This window comes from Schistocerca gregaria, chromosome 1 (genome assembly GCF_023897955.1).
Source record: "Schistocerca gregaria isolate iqSchGreg1 chromosome 1, iqSchGreg1.2, whole genome shotgun sequence".
In the NCBI taxonomy this organism is placed as follows: Eukaryota; Metazoa; Arthropoda; class Insecta; order Orthoptera; family Acrididae; genus Schistocerca; species Schistocerca gregaria.
The window spans coordinates 922,591,188-922,617,325 of NC_064920.1; the positions used below are offsets into that span (position 1 = coordinate 922,591,188).

Below are 26,138 nucleotides of genomic sequence, written 5' to 3' on the forward strand. Positions count from 1 at the left end.
GAGATAGAGACAGTATATGAGGATATTGAAAGAATAATACAGTATGTAAAGAGTGATGAGAATCTAATATTCATGAGTGACTGGAATGCAATTGTAGGGGAAGGAGTAGAAGAACAGGTTACAGGTGAAAATGGGCTTGGGACCAGGAATGAGAGAGGAGGAACACTAATTGAGTTCTGCAACACACACATCGAAAAAAAGTTTTTCATCACCTTGTTTCCGCCGGCCACTGTGGCCGAGCGGTTCTAGGCGCTTCAGTCCGGAACCGCACTGCTGCTACGGTTACAAGTTCGAATCCTGCCGTGGGCATGAAAGTGTGTGATGTCCTTAGGTTAGTTAGGTTTAAGTTGTTCAAAGTCTAGGGGACTGATCACCTCAGATGTTAAGTCCCATAGTGCTTAGAGGCATTTTGAACCTTGTCTCCCCGAGTTCCTGAACTCATACAAAAAACTGAGAGATCAACTTAAACATCATTTCCGCCCTTTTTAGTGCTCAGCAAATCCGCACATTGCTTGTTGTACCACCATGCAGCGAGACCTTCACATGTCGTACTCCAGATTGCTGTATTCGCCGGTACCTCTAGCACCCAGTAACATGTCCCCCTGCATTGATACATGCCTGTATTCGTCGTGGCATACTATCCATAAGTTCATCAAGGCACAATTCGTCCAGATTGCCCCACCCCTCAACGGCGATTCGGCTTAGATCCCTCAGAGTGGCTGTTGGTTCACGTTGTCCGTAAACGTTTTCAGTCTATCACAGGGATGTTCGATAGTATTTATGTCTGGAGGACATGCTGGCCACTCTAGTAGAGCGATGTCGTTACCCTGAAGGAACTCATTCACAAGATGTTTACGATGGGGGAGCGTATTACTGTCCATGAAGACGAATGCCTCGTCAATATGCTGCCGACATGGTTGCACTATCGGTCGGAGGATGGCATTCACGTATCCTACAGCCGTTACGGCGTCTACCATGATCACCAATGGCGTACATAGGCGCCACATAATGCCACCCCAAAACAATATGGAATCTCCACCTTGCTGCACTCGCTGGACAGTGTGTCGAAGGCGTTCAGCCTAACCAGGTTGCCTCCAAATACATGCCTGACGATTGTGTGGTTAAGGCATATGCGACATTCATCGGTGAAGAGAACGTGATGCCAATCCTGAGTGGTCCTTCGGCACTATCTGTACTGCGCTGCATAGTGTCTTGGTTGCGAAGATGGACCTCGCCATGGATTTCGTGGGCGAAGTTGCGCATCATGCACCATCTTGCGCACAGTTTGCGTCGTAACACGACGTCCTATGGCTGCACGAAAAGCATTATTCAACATGGTGGCGTTGCTGCCAGGGTTCCTCCGTGCCACAGTCCGCAGGTAGCGGTAATTAACTGCAGTAGTAGCCCATCGGTGGCCTGAGCGAGGCATTTCATCGACAGTTCCTGTCTGTCTGAATCTCCTCCATATCCGAACAACATCGCTTTGGTTCACTCCGAGACGCCTGGGCACTTCGCTTGTTGAAAGCCCTTCCTGACAGAAAGTAACAATGCGGATGAGATCAAATCGCGGCATTGACCGTGTAGGCATTGTTGAACTACCGACAGCACGAGCAGTGTACCTTCCTCCTGGTGGAATGACTGGAACTGATCGGCTGTCTGACTCCCTCCGCCTTAAAGGCGCTGCTCATGCATGGTTCTCTACATCTTTGGACGGGTTTAGAGACAGTCAAAAGAACTATGTCTGTGATACAATATCCACAGTCAAAGTCTATCTTCAGGAGTTCTGGGAATTGGGGTGATCCAAACTTCTTTATTTGTGTAAATTTCTGTAATAGAGAATACTCTGCCCAAGGTATACTTGGAAAAGACCGGGTGATACGAGAATATTTCATTTATATTACGTCAGGGTGTGACAGTGATTCCGAAATCACAAAGTGGTTTGTAAGGCGTATCCAAAAGCAGACATAGACTCAGATGACCATGTAGTAGTGATGAAGAGCACGCTTAAGTTTAAGTGATAAGTCAGGAAGAATCAGTACGCAAGGAAGTAGGATACCGAAGTACTAAAGAATGAAGGGATACTCTTCTCATTCTCTAAGGCTGTAGACACAGCAATAAGGAATCGCTCAGTAGGCAGTACAGTTGAAGAGGAATAGGCATCTCTAAGAAGGATAATCTCTGACGTTGAAAAGAAAATACAGATACAAAGAAGGTAACTGCGAATCAACCATGGTTAACAGATGAAATATTTCAGTTGGTCGATGAATAGAGGTGGTACAAAAATGTTCAGGGAAATTCATGATTACGGAAATAAAAGTCGCTGAGAAATGAAATAAATAGGAAGTACATAGAGGCTACGACGATGTGGCTGCATGAAAAATGTGAAGAAATCGAAAAAGTAATGATTGTCGGAAGGACTGACTCAGCATATAGGAAAGTCAAAATAACCTTCGGTGAATTTAAAAGTAAGGATGATAACATCAAGAGTGTAACGGAAATTCCACTGTTAAATGCAGATGAGAGAGGGGATAGGTGGAAAAAAGTGCCTTGAAGGCACTATAAGGGGGAAGATTTGTCTTATGTGATAGAAGAACAAGCAGGAGTCGATTTAGAAGAGGTAGGAGGATCCAATACTAGAATCAGAATTTAAGAAAGCTTTGCTGGGCTTAAGATCCAATAAGGCAGGAGAGATTGATAACATCCCGCCAGAATTTGTAAAACTTCATTTTGGTCTTTACAATCTAAGAGTCTGGCGATATATCATCTGACTTTTGGAGAGACATCATCCACACATTGCCGAAGACTGCAAGAGCTGACAAGTGCGAGAAGTATCGGACAATCAGCTTAACAGGTCATGCATCTAAGTTACCTACAAGAATAACACACAGAAGAATGGAAAGGAAAATTGAGAATGAGTAACCGACGATTAGTTTGGCTTAACGTAAGGTAAAGGCACCAGGGAGACAATTCTGACCTTGCGGTTGTTACTGGAAGCTAGACTAAAGAAAAATCGAGACTTGTTCACAGGATTTGTCGACAATGTAAAAGGTACAAGATGTTCGAAATTTTCGTAAAAAGGGGGGCAAGCTATAGGTAAAGGCCTGTAACATACAATATGTATAAGAGCCAAGACGGAATAATAATAGTGGACGACGAAGACCGAAATGTTCGGATTAAAAAGGTGTAAGCCATGAATGTAGTCTTTCGCGCCTGCTCTTCAATTTGTACATCGAGGAAGCAGTGATGGAAATAAAAGAAAAGTTAAAAAATGGAATTAAAAATCAAGGGGAAAGGATATCAATAATACGAATCGCTGATACATTGCTCTCCTGGATGAAAGCGAAGGAGAATTACATGATCTGCTGAATGGAATGCAAAGTGTAATCAGTGTAGAATACGATTGAGAGGAAATCGAAGAAAGACGAGAGCAATGAGAAGTAGCGGGAAGGAGAACAGCGAGAAACTTAACATCATGATCGATGGTCACGAAGTAGATGAAGACAAGGTGTACTATCTAGGCAGCAAAATAACCAGATTCGAATCCTGCCTCGGGCATGGATGTGTGCGATGTCCTTAGATGAGTTAGGTTTCAGTAGTTCTAAGTTCTAGTAGACTGATGATCTCAGAAGTTAAGTCCCATAGTGCTCAGAGTCATTAAAATAACCAATGACGGACGGAGAAAGGACAACAAAAGCTTGCTATCACTGGCAAAAAGAGCATTCATGGCTAATATAAGTCTACTAGTATCAAACAAAGTCATTAATTAGAGGAAAAAATTTCTGAGAATGTATGTAGGAGCGTAGCACTGTGTGGCAGTGAAAAATGGACTGTGGGAAAACCGGAATAGAAGAAAATGTAAGCATTTGAGATGTGGTGCTACAGACTAATGTTGAAAATTAGGTTGTTTGATAGGGTAAGGAATGAGGAGGTTCAGCAAAGAATAAGAGAGGAAAGAAATTTGTGGAAAACACTGACAAGGAGAAAGGACAGGATGATGGGACATTTCTTAAGACATCCAGGGTACTAGAGGGAGCTGTAGAAGGCAAAAAACTGTAGAGGAAGACAGAGATTGTAGTATATACAACATATAATTGAGGACGTAGATTGTAAGTACTTCTCTGAGATGAAGAGGTTGGCACAGGAGAGGAATTCATTGCGGGCTTCATCAGATCAGTCAGGAGACTGATTTTTCAAACAAAAAAGAAAAAGTCACGAGACATAGTCATGTACCTCCCACTAATTACAAATGATGTAGATAAACACATAAGTATGAGAAACGCAATGATATTTTGAACCAGTAGCTGTGATATAAAGGGAAACCAAATTACACACATACGACGTTCATGGATCGGAGGAGATATTTGCTTGGTTTGATTTTCGTGAAACAGACGTATTTTGCACTGTCTCACCTGTCCGCTCACAGCCCACGATTCCTAATACATTTTTCTCAAAACTCTGAAATGTCCTTGATAAATGGCAGCACTAATGTGAGTTGGGTCATCGATGTCCTGAGACATGGGAATGTCTTATATGTGAATGACCACGTTCAGATAAACATTAGTTTTAAGATCTTCATTCGACAGGTAAGGATATGAGGTGATTTCAGAAAGAAACCCGGTTGTTGTACGGTTAATGAAACTAAAGTTCTAGCCTTTTCAATGAAGCGAGCGCCGATTAGAATGCAGCGTAATTGCAGACAGACGGGCGGCCTGAGTGGAGGTAGCGTGCCGTAGAGTGACGCTAAGAGCAGAGCCGGGCACGGTAGGCCAGCACGGTGACTCGCAAGAAGGTGAAAGCGGAAGGACACAGAAAAGCCAGGGGTAGCTTAGAAATACGACGCAGCATCCACAGGCGGACACACCTTGGGGACGGAGAAGGTGGACTGTTTCTACCAGAGGCTGCCGAAGGGTAAAAAAAAAAAAATAGTTCGTTTGAAAAAACTTTAAATTAGAACAGAAGATCAGGGTAAAATTTGCAGAAGAGTGTGAATAAGACCATGACAAAGTAACGTTCGTGTAGGTGGTGAAGCTATTTTGAATGTGAATGAATGTTTATCTTAATATGTGACGATTACTAAGACATGGACACAAATAGTTAACTGAGCATAGCTTATTGCGTACAACATCTCGATAGTCATTGAACACAGTGAGTCAGCTGCTGTGCTCGCTCCTGCTATCGCTGTTCTGTTTTGGTTTTTTTTCAATGATCATTATGATCAATTGGTTATGATCACGCTTATCTTTATGTGGAGTATCAAGTATAAGCAAGGAGTGGTTTCCGTGGCATCTAGTAATACAAAAGATCCTGGCCTTTTCATTAAAAGACCCACATGGCAGGTGATTGAATTGTATTAATACGATCACAGCTGGGATTAGCGTGATTGAGACAACAACCAAATGCAATCGTTACCCGACAGCGTCTTAAACCCACTTAGAGGGGCATATCCGGCTGATCGCTACCTGGCTGGATTCTGGCGTGCCAGCAACAATTTTGCAATTGCTTTGTAATAAATTGTATCAAAGGATTTTGAGGCCATCGTGTCTCTTGAATATAAGTACTTTTATCAGAGCTGCGTTGCATTATTTAGTAGCACCAAAATTGCTCTCCAAAACTTTAGTTAGGCATATTTTCTAAGTTCAGAATCTATAGGGTGCCGAATAACGTGCGAGCAGCTGAACTGCAAGCAGGGCAGGCAATATAACAGGTCGAGAATGTGCGGAGGCTGACTACGCTGCCAATGCGCAGGCAAGTCAGTAAGAGTGCCTGGCACGCACTCCCGTAAATCTACCGCATACTGTATCAGACCGGACAAGGGGTCCAGTACGTTATAAGTCAGGGTTTGTCATTCAGCAGCAGGGATGTTACAAGGTCCAAATGACAAGTACTGTAGTATGACGTAGCTATCTCACTAACCATGAATAAGTAATTACCTCCTGAATATTGATCGAACTGTAATCACAATCACGCTGTCGTTCCCTATGCATTTATGATATGGATCCCCGATGCCCTTAGTCATGTAAGAATTACTGAGCAACTCTGATGATTAAATTTATGGAATGGTGATTTTTGTATCTTTAAAAGTAACAAATTTCATAAGAAATTGTCGTCTTTTCCGCTTATTCTGGCTTTTAGAAGTTTGTACCTAAAACTATAATCACAACCGATACTGCGACTTGAAAACTAGTCTTATCAAGAGATATTTGATGAAGGAAATTTACGTCCACGACCGTCTACCATTACTTTACACATATATCAGTACATTCTCAGCCACCAAGATTTTACAATCCAAATTTCTCTACGGTAACAGAATATCTCTTCAGTCCCCTCTTGCACCATTTGTCCATTATACTTAATCAGCATTTCACGTACCATCCATTTACAATATTTTAAGCACTATTTTGTGTGGAAGCACATTCTAAATGCAACATTCTTAAACAGCTGTGGAATGGTATTTCACTTACTGTTTTCTCAGCTGCCGAGAATTGTTACGGGTTGTGTGGGCGTGGTCCCTGGAACTCTTCTATCCCTGACGTTTCATCCAAAACTACGTTGGACATCCGCGGAGGTGCTCCTGGTTGTGCTGAGTCTTGCCGGAAAGACTTACCACAACCAGGAGCACCTCTGAAGATGTCCAACGTAGCTTTGGATGGAACGTCATGGATAGAAGAGTTCCAGGGGCCACGGTCATACAATCAGGAAGAATTCTCGGCAGCTGCAACATTCGGTCGTGAAAATCTTCATTGTATGTCAGTGTTGTTTACTGTGCCTTGCAGATAAACATTAAAAGGATCTGTAATCCGCTACGGGCGCAGGTTCGAATCCTGCCTGGGGCATGGATGTGTGTGATGTCCTTAGTTTAGTTAGGTCTAATTAATTCTAAGTTCTAGGCGACTGATGACCTCAGAAGTTAAGTCGCGTAGTGCTCATAGCCATTTGAATCATTTGATCGGTAATCAACGCCACCGGCAAGTTTTATTGACGTATTCCAACGTTTATCTCATAATTCACAAACATTACAAAATCCTGTGTACACAATCTTGTATGTAAACTAACACTTACAAGTAATCTGGATCCATGGCGAATCTCTTTTAGAATTCCTATGACTCTTTACTAACCTTACGTATTAGATTCCTTCGCAATCTCAAACTTTCTATAGATGATTTTGCTGTCTATGCAGAAGTTCTTTCGTACAGAAATTGTATTAACATCCCGTAACATGTATCCTTTTACATATTTACAAAATATTGATGAAGATCAGCGACTGGCCCTTAATGAAGTCATATCTACAGTTATGCACATCAACAAATTTGAATTTGGAATTAGTGAATCATAGAATCAGCCATGTGTTCAAATATGTATGAGCATGAAGTTGAACGATTACTCATAGCTTAGATTCGGTGTTAGGAACTGGGAAACAGCAGTTCGCATATGAATGTAGTCGCTTACGAAACACGGTCTGTACTGGAGTATTGCTCATCAGTGTAAAACTGACGGAGAACATCGAGCACATATAAAAGATGGTTCTGCGCATGGTCAGAGGTTGTCTGACTGGCGGAAGAAAGGAATAGATATGACGAAATGTTATAAATGTCAGGAAACATTTAAGTACAATACATTGAGAAGTTCCCTGTGCACATTTTGAATGTAGAATACATTTGAAGCTCAGCTCATTTTGCAATATCCCAGTTCATGGTTCGCACACAGAGGAGACTATGCGCTGTAACCTGTGTGCCCTGCAGAAGTCGTTCCACGTGTTAACTCTGCTGTTAGTAGCACACGATGTAACTGCGATACAGGCTTTCATATTCAGGGGCCCAAACCCCCGGTGGACGTATGGGGAGCACCACAATCAATCCTCCTCCTGGCGGACGTACCAGTTTCTCCCAACTCTTTAGCCGGCTGAAAATGTTATGTGGTGAGCCAAGGTGATGCGACGCATGCTTTATGTACCCCTATCATTATGTATGTCAGCGTGATGCGTGCTCTTAGAGTTCAGACAGATCTTAAATATTATTTTGTATCCAGACGGCACTTTTATGGACATGGGAGCCTTATCAAAGCTATATGTAGCAAGCCCGTTTACAAACCTCAGAAGCCCGTAAAAGAAATTGTTCAACACCCTGTGTATGTTTTCCCATGTTCTTCACCACCTTTACCCAGTTGGTGGTGATGGTAGTCAACCAAACAGAACAAGAGGTGGATTTGTTCTCTAGGAATTTTATGAGCTATTTCGTTTCTACAAATCTCCAGTATGTACGAAAATATTTGTCCACTTCACAAAAGGCGAAAATATCGTGGACTTTATGTGAAAATACAAATTCAGCGAAGAAATTACATGCAAGGCACACATTCCATACAACAGCGTTTCTACTCGATGGAACAGTCTATACCACAGCACCGCGATATGTGAAGAGAGTGCATGCACTGGGACAGCCGACGAGACAAAGTTGCTGGTAAACATTGGTATAGTGTTGAGTCAATGCACAAAGCTACGAAGCAACGTTGTAGCTGATAAAAGAAACCTATTCTGAGAGCTACGAACGCAGCGTGGAAATAGTGAACAACTGACAATTCAGATGCAAAACACATCCAGTGGACTTACCTTACTGAAAAGAGGAATGAAGATCAGCCTTGAACGTGGGTTTGACGACCCGTCCACGAAAATGTCATAACAGACTTACTGCAATTTGGCCATCTCCTTTGCAAAGGAACCATCCTATAACTTGCCATAAGCAATTGAAGGAAAATATGGAAAACCTAAACCTTAATGTCCGGTCGGGGACTGGAACTGCCGAGTCCAGTTTCCTGTCACTGCACTATCTCGCTGATTCGCCTCGAGTAGCCGTTAGCCTGGAGCACGTGATGTGGCCGATATCTGCACCAATTCATGGCGGATGCTGGACTAAAAACGCTTTCCCCCCATTTGCTGCTGCCCAAACTTCTATAATTGGTTTACAATTGGTGTCGCTTCTTTCGTGATTTTCTTTTTCAGTCCTTTTAGTCCTAGTGCCCTTTTCATTGTTAATACTACGTTAAACGCAGTAATTCCACTACATCACCCTCATTTTCAACGTGAACGGCACCGTCATTATTTGGTAACTACTGCATTTCTTACTATATTTTTATTTGGTTTCATTCACTGTTCGTCGGCAAATAAATCAGCAACAATCCTGATTAGTAGGTATTTTCCAGGTTGTAACCACTACTTGAGTATAAAAAAAAATTGCTAAAGACAGGGCACTGAACTCATCCGAAACAAACCGCCATCACGAAGGATACAAAACGACAAAATATGCAGCCCCTACAGAATGTTAACTTCTCCAAGATGTAGATTTGATTAAACTGTAAGTTGCTACGGCGTCAGCTTCCATACATCATAGAAACGAGTCAAGCAGATTCAATAGTCTTCCTAAGGAAAGACAGTCCTGATGTCATTCGGAGATCAACAGCATCACGTAGAATAGTATATAGTATAGGCTCCCACAGTTATGGTTGAAATGCATTTAGCTGTCTCGCCACATTAACTTCAATTTCTATTTGAAACGTTTCAAAATCTTATTTCCATGAGTAAGTTCACCGAGCTCTTTATACTGACCTGCTATTGTGCATTACTTATCAAAGTCTCTTGTAGATCCGACGTCCCTCGCCAATTCCATTTCATGCCGGTGGACGCTGTAAACCAATGCTTGTTAACATCTCGTAGCTGCTAGGCATGATATTCCCGTATGTTTGTAGCTAGGTCTGGGGCAGCAGTATGCTTCACAAGGAAAAAAAAATTCTTTCGCTCAGCGCACCTTAGATTGAATCAACTCAGAACAGTTATACACAAGGCCAGGCTCAAAATAAGACTATTCAGTTAACTAAGGAAGAACATGGCGATTTTGTGATGATATTACAGACAGGAATGATGTAGAAGGGTAAATGATTAAGTTTGAGACAATAGACCAGAATCCGGAAACGACCGACTCAAGAGTTGTAAGCGGAAATGGTTCTGAAACTTCAGAGCGTGGAGTACCGGTACTGTTGACGCTATGATTGTAGGGTAGGCAATTTTCAGAGGTAGTAGTATGGACCAAAACAAGGAAACATGTCTAGTGAATGTCGGCTCTCAAACGCATACTTTAAGAGCTGTGACCACTTTTCTATCTTTGGTACTGTGAAACACTTCTACTGAAAAATCTAACGTAGCCCGTAAGGTATGCATTTTAGAGCCAGTGCTGACTGAACTTTATTTCTTTTTTCAGTTCATAGTAACCTTTGAAGGTTTTCTACCTTACAATCTTAGCAACAGGAGTACCTCTGGTACATGCATTCCACAGTCAGAGGATCAGAATGAGTTTTGCTTATACTTTTCGGCTCAGTCGTTTCCGGACCAGGAATACTCACCTCAGATTTATACATTTACCCTACTGCATTATCCCTAGAAGTTTGTAAAATAATCACAGAATCACCCTATAATTGTCTGGACGTGCTAGCACGCTATTGTGTTTGAATATGAAGTTGTACCCTTATCAATCACGTTTATCATAAAATCCAATGAAACCAGCTGCACAGAACGATAAATTTCGTACATACCAGTTCAAGGAGAATTGCACACATAAATACTTTTAACGAAGGAATAATTACTGTGGACGTATGTGGATTCAAACAGTTCACAATTTGAAGGTGGCCACAGTCTTTTGAACATATTTCGTCCTCTTCTCGTGACATATATCATACACGACATTTTTCGGAGGAGCAAAACGACACTGCTGTAGATAACTGCTCGTCATATAGCAATTACTTGATCGATTTAGGTAAAACATGTCACAGTGTATGGACACAAACTGAGGCCGAAAAAGGGTTCGCACTAGTAAGTCATGCTAAATTAGTTCCGTATTAATGCGAAAAGTCGTATTTCTTTTGCGTCGTACCGTATAAAGTGCGTGTTTTATATGTTTGGAGGAAAAAAATACGTCCGAATCAGAAAATTCTGGGTGTGATGCACCTAAAATAGTTCATAAAAGCGCAGTTGCCCTTCCAGGCACACACTTGGCTTATAACACATGCATAGTTCCTCCAGCGTGGGCAAAAACACTTCACTGTGAGTGTCTCGTTGTTACATACGAAGCTGAAAGACGTTCCCTGTCTACGAGAGATGACTACAATTAAATTTACACTGTTCCTTGGACTTAACCGTCAGCCTCGGTTACCTTGCTAATAGACTTGGATTTCTGATGTCAATACTCTACCCACATCCTCGGTTACGTTAGAACGTTACCCAGTCCGTACAATGTCGGTGCAGAGTATAACGTTCATATTCTGAATCAACCCACCTGTCTCTGTGTCTACGTCTGTTGGAATACAGTAACACAGATGCTGTAAGGATACAAATTATGCTCTTCCAATTCTGTGATCTAACGTTAATCGCACCGTATGGTGTGTAGCAAGTGCATTAGGATCATGTGAATATCTGAGCTGAAGCTTCACATTGCTTATGTATTACTAATCACGTACTGCCCTGCCATTTTGTGACCTACTACTAGGTTTCCTGTTGGATCATTTCTCCTAAATTTCTCTACCAAACATACGGTTCTGTGGACGAATTGGGCCTAAATTTTTTGGATATTTGTTGTAAGTTCCTATGGGACCAAACTACTAAGGCCATCGGTCCCTAGGCTTACACACTCCTTAATCTAACTTAAACTAACGCACACTATGGACAGCACACACACCCATGTCCGAGGGAGGACTTAAACCTCCGACGGGGTCAGCCGCATGGACCGGGACAAGGCGCCCTAGACCGCACGGCTACCCCGCGCGGCAGTTGAGCCTCACGATGTTGGTAAATTCACGGTGCTCCTATCTACAAAACAGAATACTAGATTCGGAACGTTTTAAGTGAACACACATTGATATTCTGAAAAAAGTTTTATTTTGTAAAATAACTGTTAAGTGTAGCATAATAAAGAAAATGTGTTTGATTGCACTCTACAAGGCCAAATAAACGTAATTCGCTAAGTGTTATGGAAAGTCACCCGGCAGGACAATGCACTCATTGTTACACACGTTAAAAAATATGTGACCAGTACTGTAGACACTTACATGAGGTTGAATTGTAGTTACATTGGCCTGTAGCGAACCAGTTCACAGTGTATGTTTTCCTCTCATTCTAGTGCCTCCGCACAACATCACTGTCGTCGACGAGCGGGGTATCGTTGTGCGTGACGTCATTGGGCCGTTCCCTGAGGGCGCGACACCTCAGCTGACTTGCATTTCCACGGGAGGTAAGCTGCACTTGCGCTGCACGTCGAATCAACATAACGTTAACATGTCATAGAGTAATGAACTAAAAGTGACAGTGTTACTCATTACTGTAGGAAAATATGCTGCCTCAGGTATTCGATTAACACATCTTCAACGGCTGATTTATTGATTCTTAAAATTCCAAACAGTAATAACAAAAAAAATCCTATTCTGCCGTATTAAAACAGTCCTGTTTATATCGCTCTCTAGCTAATGTGGAATTAATGGAATGATTTCTCTTGTCAAAATGAAATTAAGCCCCATCTACATCATAAAGAAGAAGTATGTATCGTCACATTGGAGTAAAAAGCAGTACGCTTCAATACTCTGTCAGGTGACTTGAAAAATGTTGATACTTGATCACGTGGTCTAACACATTGTTTTAGAGCGATAATTACAATTGATATATCAAGGGTATGAGTCAGAGATGAAGAAAATTGGGACGTAGCAGAGTTTTGGCATACGCTTTAGCGTATATAGCATTTGTAATTGGTACACCATGTTTTTTGTAAAAATGTTCTCTATTCAGTTTTGCAATTGAAAACTGTAAAAATGCAATCAAATGCCAAGGAGAAAAATTGCAGGTATCAATCTGAGGTACAGTCCAAGTAATTTCTTTCTACTGGCATTTAAAGTCTCGGCTTACATGTTGATTACTAGAAACATATACGAAACATAGAAAAGAAAGACATCATTTTCTGACTTGCAACTGTATCACTCTCTATACACAGCGTTCCCGTAAAAGGGCTTACTAAAGCATTTGTATTTGATGGATTTTACATTCGTTGGCTAGGAAGCCATTAGATACCCGCCGCCCTGCGTGATTACTCTTGTGCAAACTTCCTGATGACTGAATAAACTGCAGGCAGAAGACGATTGGCCAAATAAAGGTGTCCTTAAAACATCGTGGGTACTGTTTCATAAGCAAAAATGTTAATTCCACTCAACCATAAATGGTGGCAGTGGAATGAGAGATTGATTTGGAAAATCGTTCAAGATTTTGCTATGTTTTGAACACCACTCTGCAGTTCAGATTAAAGGACAAAAAATCTATTCTGCAGAATTTTTATAAGCCCCTACACCAGTCGTATGAACAATTTCAAACTTTTTTTAATATCAACATCTTCACACATTTCTTTCCTCCACGAGAGGTGTTCTCAAACTTTTCCTCCGACCAACCACTTTGAGAATCCTGGTACTTAGATGGAATGTCTTCCTTATTTAGAGAGTTAATAAAATTTTAAAAAAGAAAAGAAATTTGTTTTATCAGTGATTACTTCAAAACTGAAGCCATAACTAGTAACACTGAAATCATAATAAAAGTTGAAAAAATTAGCACCGTCAAAATGTCGAAAAAGAAACACAATGTTATTAATAGTTTTTCACTAACAGCACTTATTCACTTCCGGTGGAACGCAGTTTTGAAAAACCTGCTCTACGAGCTCATATAACCAGCTAAACCTGGCCAATACGGCCGCACCACTTAAATAGCCACCCATCTTTGATTATTTTCTTTCTCTCGATTCTAACTCTTCACATGTTCGCAGATACAGAGATGAAAGACATTTTTGAGCGTTCATGTAGTTACGTGTGCAGCCACTTACAGTGTAACACTGAACGAATAACTAATTGAGATAAAAATTCACATTTACTTACCATTTGAAAAGTTAGGAAGTGGTGTCACATATATAAGTAGATTTTCAATAAATTTCTGATTTGATATATTTTAAAGGGACGTATATAAAAAATTTCTTTTATGCTAATAAATGGTTCAAATGGCTACGAGCACTATGGGACATAACATCGGAGGTCATCAGTCCCCTAGAACTTAGAACGACTTAATCCCAACAAACCTAAGGACGTCACCCAAATTCATGCCCGTGGCAGGATTCGAACCTGCGACCGTAGCGGTACCCCGGTTCCAGACTGAAGCGCCTAGAACCGCTCGACCACACCGGCTGGCTATGATAATAAACGCCGTATGTTATTTTCACCCTTAAGTAACTTGTGACTTAGCTCAGGAAAGTGTGTCATGAGATATTAATGAGTGAAAAACGTGAACTATATTAAAGTATTGAATTCTTTGTTTACGAAACTAATAGTATCGCTAGGAAATAAAGCTTTGCTCTTAATCGTTTGAAGAGCTCAGTAGTGTGTTACTTCCAGTTAGAAACACTATTAATACTCAAGTTCATCCTTAATTACTTCACTGCCATGTTTAAATCTTCAGTTTGCCTCTGTCTCTCTCCTGCTGTTCTATGCATTCGCTGTCACGACGTCTCGAAGTTCCTTTGTAATATACGCCTCAAAGGGTAAGGGTTGCTTCATTCTGAATATGGTATTGTGAGAGAAAGGTCGAAAGTCTCCTTAATTAACTGACTAATTACATCGTAGATGTGACTTAACTACTTTGGTCCCCGATTTCTTTATGGAAAAAAAAATCATTTGAGTCGTGTGCTGTCCACTTTTAAATGGGGTCTTCAAGGAGAGTAGACGCATTATTTATAAACCTGAGAACTCAGAGGTTATTAGCTTTCTTATATATCTGTAAAGTTTGCGTTACCGTATCCGATACTAACAACAGCACTAGACCCTTAGATATATTCGGTTTACCTCCGGTTGTTATTAATACAGTAACTTTTCGACCGATAGTCAAGAGTATCGCAGTGTAGTCGCGCTTCTTAGAAAATAGGACAAACCATACGAAAATCGCATATATGCTGAATCTTAATCTCATCTCATTGTCGTCATATTTCTCCCAGGCTAGTCTCATTAACGAATCCTAAGAACTTGCTGAGTATTGATGGGGTACATCCATAACGTTGCTTGACTCTTGTGTATCCATCACAATATTACTCCTTCGTTCAGTCATTCATACAAAATGTAAGACCCATATTAGTTTAGAGGAGTATATTTATCGACGCCATAGCTCTATTGTGCTTTGACGGAGACATAACCGAAAGCCCCCGTAACCTGAAGGGATGTTACCTACCACTGTTCTCAGGCAGGCTATATTGCTCTGCGCCCATGCCCGGCTTTGCGTTCGGTACAATACTGTCTGCTTAGCGGAACTGCCTCTGGGCGCGATGTATCTCTTCCCTGCCTTTGTGCTAATATCTTACTGAGGAGGCGCGTAATTTCGGTTTGGAATGTTGTTGGTATCTGGTTTTACGCGAGTTTCTAATCCCCTTTGTTCGATAAGAGATAATTTGCCTTTCCTAAGGGCCATAATTTTATTTCTTCGGAAGGAAGTTCAAGTCCGATTAACTTTTAGTCTCTCTCGCATTAGTGATAAATAGAATAACAATGCGAAAACATTCGGAGAAATTGACAAATCGAAATGAAACACTTCAGTCTTCTTAGTCTCCATGAAGGATATTACGATGGAGCAACTCCATTTGCTCCGAGTACAATAAATTGTATGATAGTGTGACGGCTTGCAAACTATATCGTCAGAACTCCATCCGCCTGATAGGAAAAACATCATATAAGTGATGTGTCAGATCCTGCTGAAAAGTACCCATGGAGATCCGAGATTAGCACTTGTGTGTTGCAATAAAGAACTTTCTGCAGAGGAAAAAACACCTTTTCGTTAATACTGCTACTCAAGAGGCCTAATTACTGCAATGAATTGCTATCATAAATTCTCCCTATCATAGACAGCATTACTCAACGTAAACACAACACACACAAAAACAATGAATAAGTAATGGTTTTTCCACGAGTGGTACGTCATTTGACGTAGTGTAGTCTCTATAGTCGTCAACTGGGCCTGACGAATCACTAGCTCTATTCCCGCCTCCTCCTATTTTCGATTAAGATTTCTGGAGGACTATGCATCCTAGGTATTTAAGAAATATTAAAACATTCTAGAACATTGCCTTTATCTACAGTGCTCAAGAGAAAGGATCATTTTTTCGAAACCCCTTAATTGTCTCAAATTACGACCCATAAGTTTGAAACTTTAAGGTTCCTACAACTCTCCTATGTAACTGTGTAAAAGCGAGGTGCCTTGCTACGTCACCCTTGCTCTCAAAGACGCTTCAAACAGCAAGGTGTCGACAAGTGCGGGAAAAGGGCCAGAGCTCAGAAGTTCATGAGATTATAAAGTGGGTTAATGAGGTTCATTGGACACCACATTTCACCACAATTATGCCCAATGCCTCCGTGGAAGTGTCACACGATAGGAAGAGATTATCACACCCCGTCCTACAAACATTTCATCCCCTTCGTTCGACTCCTGTGCTATGAAGGTCAGAACTGTGATGGACACCGTTGAAATCAGGCAGTTTTCTTAAGACTGGCCGAGAAATACATTTCAGACACACCGCCGCTCTTAATCGACGCCTCAGGAGGTGGCAAAAAGGTCGTGAGTGCGACGAACCCTTTCCTTCAGATGTTGATTCCCATATATTTCGTGTGTCGAAAAGGACAATTTGCAGAGTTATGAGCAACAAGAAGACATTCTTTACACTCTTTGATGCTTCTAACATTTTTCTGAAGCTTCAAACATTCTCTAAGTACATCATCGCCTAGCAACCACTTTGAAAGTAATCTAAGACATTTAGAGTGCAGTGCGACTGCAGTTCCTGCTCTGGTGCACTGGGTGGAACGACTAAAACCATCCAAAACCACTCGACGCAATATGTACGTGATCCGAAACAGCAAAATAGTCTTCCGCAGTTTCAGCGCTCCAATTTCACGCCTCCTGTGGCGAAAGGGTGAAAGTGTCACGCTAGGACTCCACAGTTCGCCATTAACCTCGGCAGCATACCCCACGCAGCATACCCCACCCCCTCCCCCCACCCATTTATTGAAAATTTTGAAAATGTGCCTATTCAGAGAAAACCTTCGAAGTAGTGCTAGGGAACTGTGGGAACGTAATCACTCGGTAAACATGCGTTAACTGTTACGTTCCTGCAAGCGCCTTTCAAGCTTTTCTCAGTGCAGAAAATACGGCGTGGACGGTGGGAGTGAGGGGGGGGGGGGGCGGAGTGATAAGGAGGTTAATGGTTATTGGCGATATGAGGGTCGTTTTACTCACGCATGTGTCACTGGTGCACAATTTGTGGCAGTCCAACATGCCCTTAAAGAATGGTTGAAGACTCAGGGAGACATCAGCATTATCACGAACATGTATATGTTGCTTATCGCACTGCAGATTGTCGTTTTTATCCACGAAAATTGTAGGTTCAAATGGCTCTGAGCGCTATGTGACTTAACAGCTGAGGTCATCAGTCCCCTAGAACTTAGAACTACTAAAACCTAACTATGTTTTCATCAGCCACTTTTAAGAAAACCGCGTGATTTCAACTTTGGGTGTCGTGGTTCTGGCCTCCATAGCTGAGGCGTCAAAAGACAGCGTGAAATGTGGGTAAGAGAGGGTGTGACGACCTTCGCATCGTATGGCACACCCCTGGCGGTGTTCGCCAGAATTGTGGTAAAACTTGGCGGCTATGGAACGTCATTCACCCACTTAACACGTCAAATAACTTCTGGATCCTGCCTCTTTTTTTTTCCACGTACCTTTTTCCCTGAAGCATCGTCGAGCCCGAGGATGACGTCACAGGTCCGCGTATTTTTTTCACCATTACAGAGGAATGCTGCTGGCACCTGAAGTAACCAACATAATCGTCGCAATGGGACACAGTTACGGTGTTTCGAAAAAGTGGTCCTCTAATTTTGTTACACAGCATTCTCCCTTGAAGCTAGCAGTCTAGTTCTGACTGTACTTCGTGTGTGCTTAATATGACTGCTTTCTGAGTCACCAGCTTTGTGACAGGTATGCTGCCTCCGCCACGAATTCCTCTCCTGTGCCAACCTTTTCATCTCAGAGCTGCATTTCCAACGTTGTTGTTGTTGTCTTCAGTCCTGAGACTGGTTTGATGCAGCTCTCCCTGCTACTCTATCCTGTGCAAGCTGCTTCATCTCCCAGTACCTACTGCAACCTACATCCTTCTGAATCTGCTTAGTGTACTCATGTCTCGGTCTCCCTCTACGATTTTTACCCTCCACGCTGCCCTCCAATGCTAAATTTGTGATCCCTTGATGCCTCAAAACATGTCCTACCAACCGATCCCTTCTTCTAGTCAAGTTGTGCCACAAACTTCTCTTCTCCCCAATCCTATTCAATACCTCCTCATTAGTTACGTGCTCTATCCACCTTATCTTCAGTATTCTTCTGTGGCACCACATTTCGAAAGCTTCTATTCTCTTCTTGTCCAAACTAGTTATTGTCCATGTTTCACTTTCGTACATGGCTACACTCCAAACAAATACTTTCAGAAACGACTTCCTGATACATAAATCTATATTCGATGTTAACAAATTTCTCTTCTTCAGAAACGCTTTCCTTTCCCACGTATGTCTACAATTATTATCTTATGTTGCAGTTATTACCCTCTACAGCTCCCTCTTGTACCACAGAATTTATTCAATAATGTCATAACAGATAACCTACGATTCCGTCACTGCTTCTTGTTAGAGTTCTCCAGATATTTCTTACCTTCCCGATTTTTCGGAAAACCTCATTTATTACCTTATCAGTATTACGGCCGTTGATGAAATATCGATATATCAATATTTTTGAAAAAAATATCAATATATATTGGTGACATTCTATTTCCCAATATACCTGTATGTGCATGCCAAAATCAAGTGCCGATATTTTCATTTTATATTAATTTCTCGCCGTTTTCGGCAAATATATGAAACTGATCTTTTTAAATGGCAGTAGGCCTAGTTTTACACTTTCACTGTGTGATGGAGTCTTGCTACTTTTTGAGGTGTCGTCATTTCCAATCATTCTCTTTGACTGTGTGAACCAATATAGGTGGCACAAAGAGGAAGTCCGATTGCACTAGGGGTGGCAATGTGAATGGAATAACAAGATTTCCGATGTAAGAACAGTTTTTAACGCCACTAGCGTGCTGTTTCTTCACATCCGCATTCTTCAGGGACAGTTACTGAAAATGATGAACACAAATATAAATGACAAGATTGGTCTTTGAGGCAGATAGAGTCATGTGAGGGGAACGCTGTCGTAATCGTCGCTCGGCGATACGAGCAGAAACTGCAATGTTTAACTTCATCACGCAGTTTTGACACTACAACTGCTAGGTCACTGGCGTTGGCAGAAATGAAAAATATAGGAATGTCGACATGAAGTATTCCAGATAAATACGATATGTATTTTTGTCGATACATCGAAATATCGACTAATATTTCGATACACCGACTGGATGTTTACAAATCATTTTAAATGTCGATATACCGGACTCCCGTTATCTTTAAAAATATCAACAGTCCTAATCAGTACATCAAATTTGCAACGTCCTTGTGTACCACGACGTCTCAGTTGCTTCGATTCTTTTCTTTCCCGGTTTTCCCACATATTTCACTACCATACAATTCTGTGCAACAAACGTACATTCACAGAAATGTCTTTCTCAGGGCCTATGGTCGCTACTAGTAGACTTCCCTTGGCCAGGAATGCCCGTTTCCTCACCACTAGCCTGCTTTTTGTGCCTTCCTTGCCCCGTCTGTCATAGACTATTTTGCTGCCCAGGTAGCAGAGTTCCTTAACTTAATCTACTTCCTAATCACCAATCGTCAAGTAAAGGTTCTTCCTGTTCTCATTTCCGCCACTTCTCATTACTTTCGTTCTTCTGGAATTCACTCGCACTTCATATTCTGTACTCGTTAGAGTGTTCATCACTTTCACTGAGGATAACTGTGTCATCAGAGAATATTATCACTGATATTCTTTCACTTCGAAACTTGACTCTGCTCTTGAAATATTCTTTTACTTCCGTCATTGCTTCTTTGATGTGTAGATCGAAGAGCAGGGGCGAAAAGCTGTCTTATACCATTTTTAATACGAACACTTCGTTCTTGGTCGTCCAGTCTTATTATTCCCTCTTGGTTCTTGTACATTTTCTATATAACCCATCTTTCCCTATAGCTTATCCCTATTTTTATCAGAATTTGAACATCCTGCACCATTTTACATCGTCGAACGCTTTTTCCATATCGACAATTCCTGTGAACATCTCTTCAGTCTTGCTAATGTTATCTACTGAAGCCTCGGAATTTATCTTTAGTGAATTTGCCTTTCCCAAAGCCAAACTCTTCGTCATCTAACACATCTTCAATTTCATTTCCCATTCTTGTGTATATTATTCTTGTCAGCGGCTTAGGTGCATGAACTGTAAAGCTGATAGGACGATGATTTTCGTGCTTCTCGATTCTTGTAATCTTTGAAACTACGTGGATGATTTTTCCCGAAAGTCAGAGGGATTTCAGTCAGACACATACATTAGAAACAACAACGTGAATAGCCGTTTTACTGCCACTTCGCCCGATGGTTTTAGAAATTCCAGTAGAATGTTATCTATCCTTTCTGCCTTATTCGACCTTACATTTTACAAAGCTCTTTTAAACTCTGATTCTAATACTGCATCCCCTATCTCTTCTGTATCGACTCTTGTTTCTTGTTCTATCAAATTAGATAAGTCTTACTCCTCACAGAGGCTTTCAGTGTACACTTTCTACTTACCCGCTGTTTCCTCTGCATTTAACAGTTTAATTCCCATTGAACTGTGAGGTTACCATCCTTTTCTATATTGTAATTCGTTCCTTTCGACAGTAATTTTTTTCTATTTTTTAACATCCTACATTCAGCCATTTTGTCTTAGCTTTCCCGTACTTCCTATTTATTCCATGTCCAAGTGACTTGTATTTCTGCATTCCTGAATTCCTCTTAACGTTCTTGTACTCTCTTCTTTGATCGATCAGCAGAAATATTTATTCTGTTATCCGTGGTTTCTTGGCGGCTACCTGCATTGTACCTCTGTTTTTCTTTCTTTCTTTAATTATTCCGCTTTTTAGAGATGTGCGTTCCTCTTCAAGTGAACCGCCTACTGAGTTATTCCTTGTCGCAGGATCTATACCTTTACATAATTTCATGTGTATCTCCTCGTTCAGTAATACTTCCGTAACCCGATTCTTTGCACATTGACTCTTCCGGACTAGTCTCTTTAACTTCAACCTACTCTTCATCACAACTAAATTGCGATGTGTCCATATCTGCTCTTGGTACTATCTAGTTCCGGAAGCTCTGCCTGACCATGATGTAATATAACTGAAATCATCAAGTACCTCCCGGCTTTTTCCAAATATATTTCCTCCTCTTGTTATCTTTGGACAAAGTATTCACTATAATAATCTGAAATTTATTGCAGAACGCAATTACACCTTCACCTCTCTCAATCTTACTACCGAGCCCATATTCTCCCTTAACGCTTACTTCTACTCCTTCACCTACAGCTGCATTCCAATCTCCTATCACTATTACTTTTTCATATCCATTTACATATTGAGTTACACGTTTAGTATCCTCATTTACTTTTACTCCCTCTTCATCTTTGGCTTGTGACGTCTGCACTTATATCTGAAATATCGTTATTGGTGTTGGTTTGCTGACGATTTTGATGAGAACAACCATATCACTGAACTGTTTACAGTAATTCACTCTCCGCCCTACGTTCCTTTTCATAACGAATTCTATTCCCGTTAATTCATTTTCCGCTGCTGTTTATGTTATGTCTGACTTGAAACCCTTGTCTTCTTTCCATTTCAGTTCACTGACCTCCACTGTATCTGGATTGAGCCTTAGCATTTCCCTTTTCAAATTTTCTAGTTTCCCTACCACTTTCCAACCTGTGACATTCATGCCCCGACTCGTAGAACATTATCCTTTCATTGGTTATTCCTTTTTTCCCATGGTCATCTCACCTTTTGCAGTCATCTCCCGATGATCCGAATCCGCGACTTGTCGGAAAAATTTTGGCAATGGAGAGATCATTATGACAATTTTTCAATCACAGGAACACGTCCTGCGGATAACCATATCTGTCTTTAAGGCAATGGTTTCCGCTGCCTTGTACGTCCTCATGCCGTTAATCATTGCTGATTCTTACCAGCCGAAGGGCAACAGTGTGCCCTGAAACTCTATCTGCAAGTACTCCGTCTTTGACATGGCGTTTGGCTGAATAAGGGTGACTTCTTACACCGGAAGTCTTCAGTCGCCACTGCTGACGAGTTTTGGTTCAAAATGGGTCAAAAAGGGTTCAAATGGCTCTGAGCACTATGGGACTTAACGTCTGAGGTCATCAGTCTCCTAGAACGTAGAACTACCTAAACCTAACTAACCTAAGGACATCACACACATCCATGCACGGTGCAGGATTCGAATCTGTGACCGTAGCGGTCGCGCGGTTCCAGGCTGTAGCGCCCAGAACCGCTCGGCCACTGCGGCCGGCGAGTTTTGTCCAAAGTTTAAGCGGTGGTGGGTTTCGAATCCGGGACTGAGGACGTTTTGATTATTAATCATAGACGCTATTCTTAACCGGAACACTTAATCATTACGTGTTTCCAATATCACAAAGGAATAAAGAACCCAGCATGATGTACAGAACAGTGCTGATGCATTACAACAGCGACTAGATGTTGAGACCATCAAAGTCGTTACATTCATTGTACCTACGAAGCATGTTCTGGTACACACTCTGCATCCCACCTCGTGTGTCTCTGATTTCTAATGCAGCGGCCCGAACTCTTGCCAACAGATCTCTCTCTGTCTCTAGAGGAGTCTCTTGCTTGAGATCCCACAAAAAGTAGTCCACAAAAGTTAAATCCAGCGACCGCAGTGACGACGTGGTTGGACCATCTCAGCCTACCCATCACACAATTTGTTCAAGACGAGCACCGGAGACGTCGACGAGATGGTGTGCAGTGTCAGATTTGCACCTGGTGGCCAAAAATGAAACATTTCGCTGCCTTGAGGTAATTACAGCCCACACTTTAGTAAGTAGCAGCACATTTTCTTGGTATTTCGTGTTGTGGAAGGGGTGTAGGGGGGGGGACAAATTTTTGCCCTGTGTGCTTACATAATCTAAAGCACTGACCCATTCGCGGTGAATATCTGGGTAACATGTTCCAGGTTTTCAAGACACTACGGTATCACTGAATCAATGAAAACTGATGAGTATTATGTCAGCCTGAACAGACTACAAGAAGCAGAGACTCGGACGAAGAACTAGTATCAGTATTGGTAATCACTTTCCTACAGAAACACAGACTAAACGAAATTGCATAGGTGCTTCCTGTGCGTGTTGGGCTCGAACGAAGACCCAACCACCCTAATAAGTATGTGAAACTTTCTGGCTGCTTTCTTTGGTGGTGAAGGAGGTATTGTGTAAGATAGAAGAAATTGAACAGTTACCGCCCACAAAGTTAGGGAGCGTAATGAGGAGAATTAACCTGTTAGTAACTAAATAAGAAATTATTTCATAATAGTTGGTAGGGATGAGACAAATTATCTCGTGTTGCGGGAAGGAACTGCAGGAAGGAAATATACAGAGTGACCCAAAAGTCGGTTAACATTTCAAAATTCAGTGCTTCACGGAATAATGTAAGTAGAGAAGTAAAATTTGACACACATGCTGGAAATGACACGGGATTTTATTGAAACCGAGAAAGTTCACCAAATTACCAGTTGATGGAGCTTCGCATGAAACAGGAGGAATAATTAGTTTAACAATAGATTTTTTTGACCAAGGGGGTGTTCTTTATAACAGAAGGGCAACATGTCAGCCCTCATTCAAAAACAGTATGTGTAGTATGTTATGAACAATACTGTACAGCATATCAATAGGTACAGTAGGAAACTGCCGTCGGAAGGTGTTTTGTAGCATGCCTAAAGAGGTCGGGCGATCGGAGTAGACTTGCGACTTCATCTAATCACACACCCAATAATCACACGGATTGAGGTCTGTGGACCTACGAGACCAAGCATGATGAAAATGGCGACTCGGCACGCGATGCTCACCCAATGTTGTGCGCAAGAGTTCTTTCACACGTGTAGAAATGTAGGGTGAGGCGCCAGCCTGCATAAAAGTTGACCCACCAGGTGTTTATAAGCCAGGCTCATTTTATAAACTTTTCTCATGCGGCGTCACTGACGTGTTTCTGTCCAGCGCCATCTGACGGCCAGCTTTTGTACTCGTTCTTCGTATCAGTAAAACCCAAGGCACGTGTGTCAACTTTTACCTCTGTAGCTACATTTTTCCGTAGATTACTGCTTTTACATATGTTAAAGGACTTTCCGGTCACCCTGTAGTTCGGGACGGTATAAATGAAGTCCACATAACAAATCATGGAGAGTGATGGGTGAATACCATGTAGAATGAGATAGAGGACAGCATCAAACCACTAATAAGACTCATGAATTATAAAAGAAAGTGAGGTTATTAAGTTTTCAGTAGCACTTTCTCATGCGATCCAAGGTGTCATCAATGTTGTAAGTCTACCAGTGATAGTTTGAAGGCAACTTTTAAAAAAAAATTATGTGTCTTTTGTATTTTTACACATTATTTCTTCTTCAATTAAATAGCGCGTGTAAGTTTAATGTAAGCTGTAAAAATATGTCACAGATTGGGTGTAAGAACTATTTGGGTAAGAACCTTAAACATGAAAAGTAAGAAACTGACAGAGTGAAACTGTGTGTTGGACGGGGACCGGGACTTTACCTTTCACGGGTAATCGCTCTATCGAGTGAACATCCACGCCCCACTCATGAACCACCCCTCTCCTCCTCCTACCCTCCAAGGGTTTACTTCCGTCAGCACCTCATCTCCTACCATTCCAAACTTCGCAAAAATGCACCTGCATACCTAGCAGAATATTGAAGGCCTGTGGGAATATTTCCAGATTTCTGGCGGAAGTGAAACTGTGAGAACGGGTCGTGGGTCGTGACTCGATAGGTCAGCCGTTAGAACCATTGCTTGTGAAAGGCAGAGGTCCCGATTTCGCGACTCGGGCCTGGACACAGTTTTAACTTACCAGGAATTTCATATCAGTGCACACTCCGCTGCAGCGTGCATACACATTCTGCACAAAATTGATGTAAACTAGCTTATTTAACTTAAATGAATACGAAAGACTTTAATTCGTTCTGTTGTAATGGCAATCGGGCTCGAGGTCTTCTTTCGACAGCTCGACATTATTTGTACCGCCTGATACAATGTTTTGACACGTACCAAAAAGTTAATGTTGTTACCACCGAACTCAATTCAGTTTAGTGAGTACTGCTGTGAACATTATATGAGACAGTGATCAATAAAAGTACGTTACAAGTAAAAGTATAACGAAAATGTGTCAAAACACATAACAGGAAGCAGAAATCCAATAAAATCAAAAGAAGTAGCTTAGAAATTGTAGATTTTCCTTGTCATTGAAACTACGCTTTAAATGGAGCATTAATTATTGGCGACAAACTGAGAAGTATGTTGTTCCACTAACTTGACTGTTTGAGACAGGTATTTTGAGGCGCAAAACTAATTAAGCAGTGTGAGAGAGGCTGTTCAGTAATTAAAACTGAAGGAATTTTTACGTGAATAACTGAAGCGTTGCAGTTCTTCGTTTATTTGTATGTCATTTTAGAATTTAGAGACATGTGGCTCCGATGAAACTGTTTTTATTTGCTCACTCTAAACAGAGATTAAAGGCAACAAATGTGCAGAAACGCGGAACTACATTTTCAATTTTTTATTTTATTTTTGTTTCTCGAGTGCCGTATTTGCGCTGGATGAGCGAAATACTGTTAGCGCCAGGAGGGCAGTGAGGGATGGATGGAGACACATTAGCAGCTGCCTCGAAGTAGTGTTCGCTGAACTGACGAAAGAGTTTCTGCGTACAACATAACGTAAAACATGCGTTTTCAACTCCTGTAAATATGCGAAATGGTGCGACGAACTTTTTAAAAAAACTGTTCATAAGGACAATAACTAATC

General features: G+C 41.5%; 1 protein-coding gene across 1 annotated transcript in view; it reads left to right on the top strand.

Moving 5' to 3' along the window:
- The window catches only part of LOC126275201 (neural cell adhesion molecule 2-like), a 1,450,213-nt gene that overhangs the window by 762,203 nt on the left and 661,872 nt on the right, over positions 1–26,138 (top strand). The window contains exon 4 of the mRNA XM_049977177.1: positions 12,156–12,266. Within this exon, the coding sequence (XP_049833134.1) occupies positions 12,156–12,266 (111 nt within the window). The remainder of the gene's footprint in view (positions 1–12,155; positions 12,267–26,138) is intronic.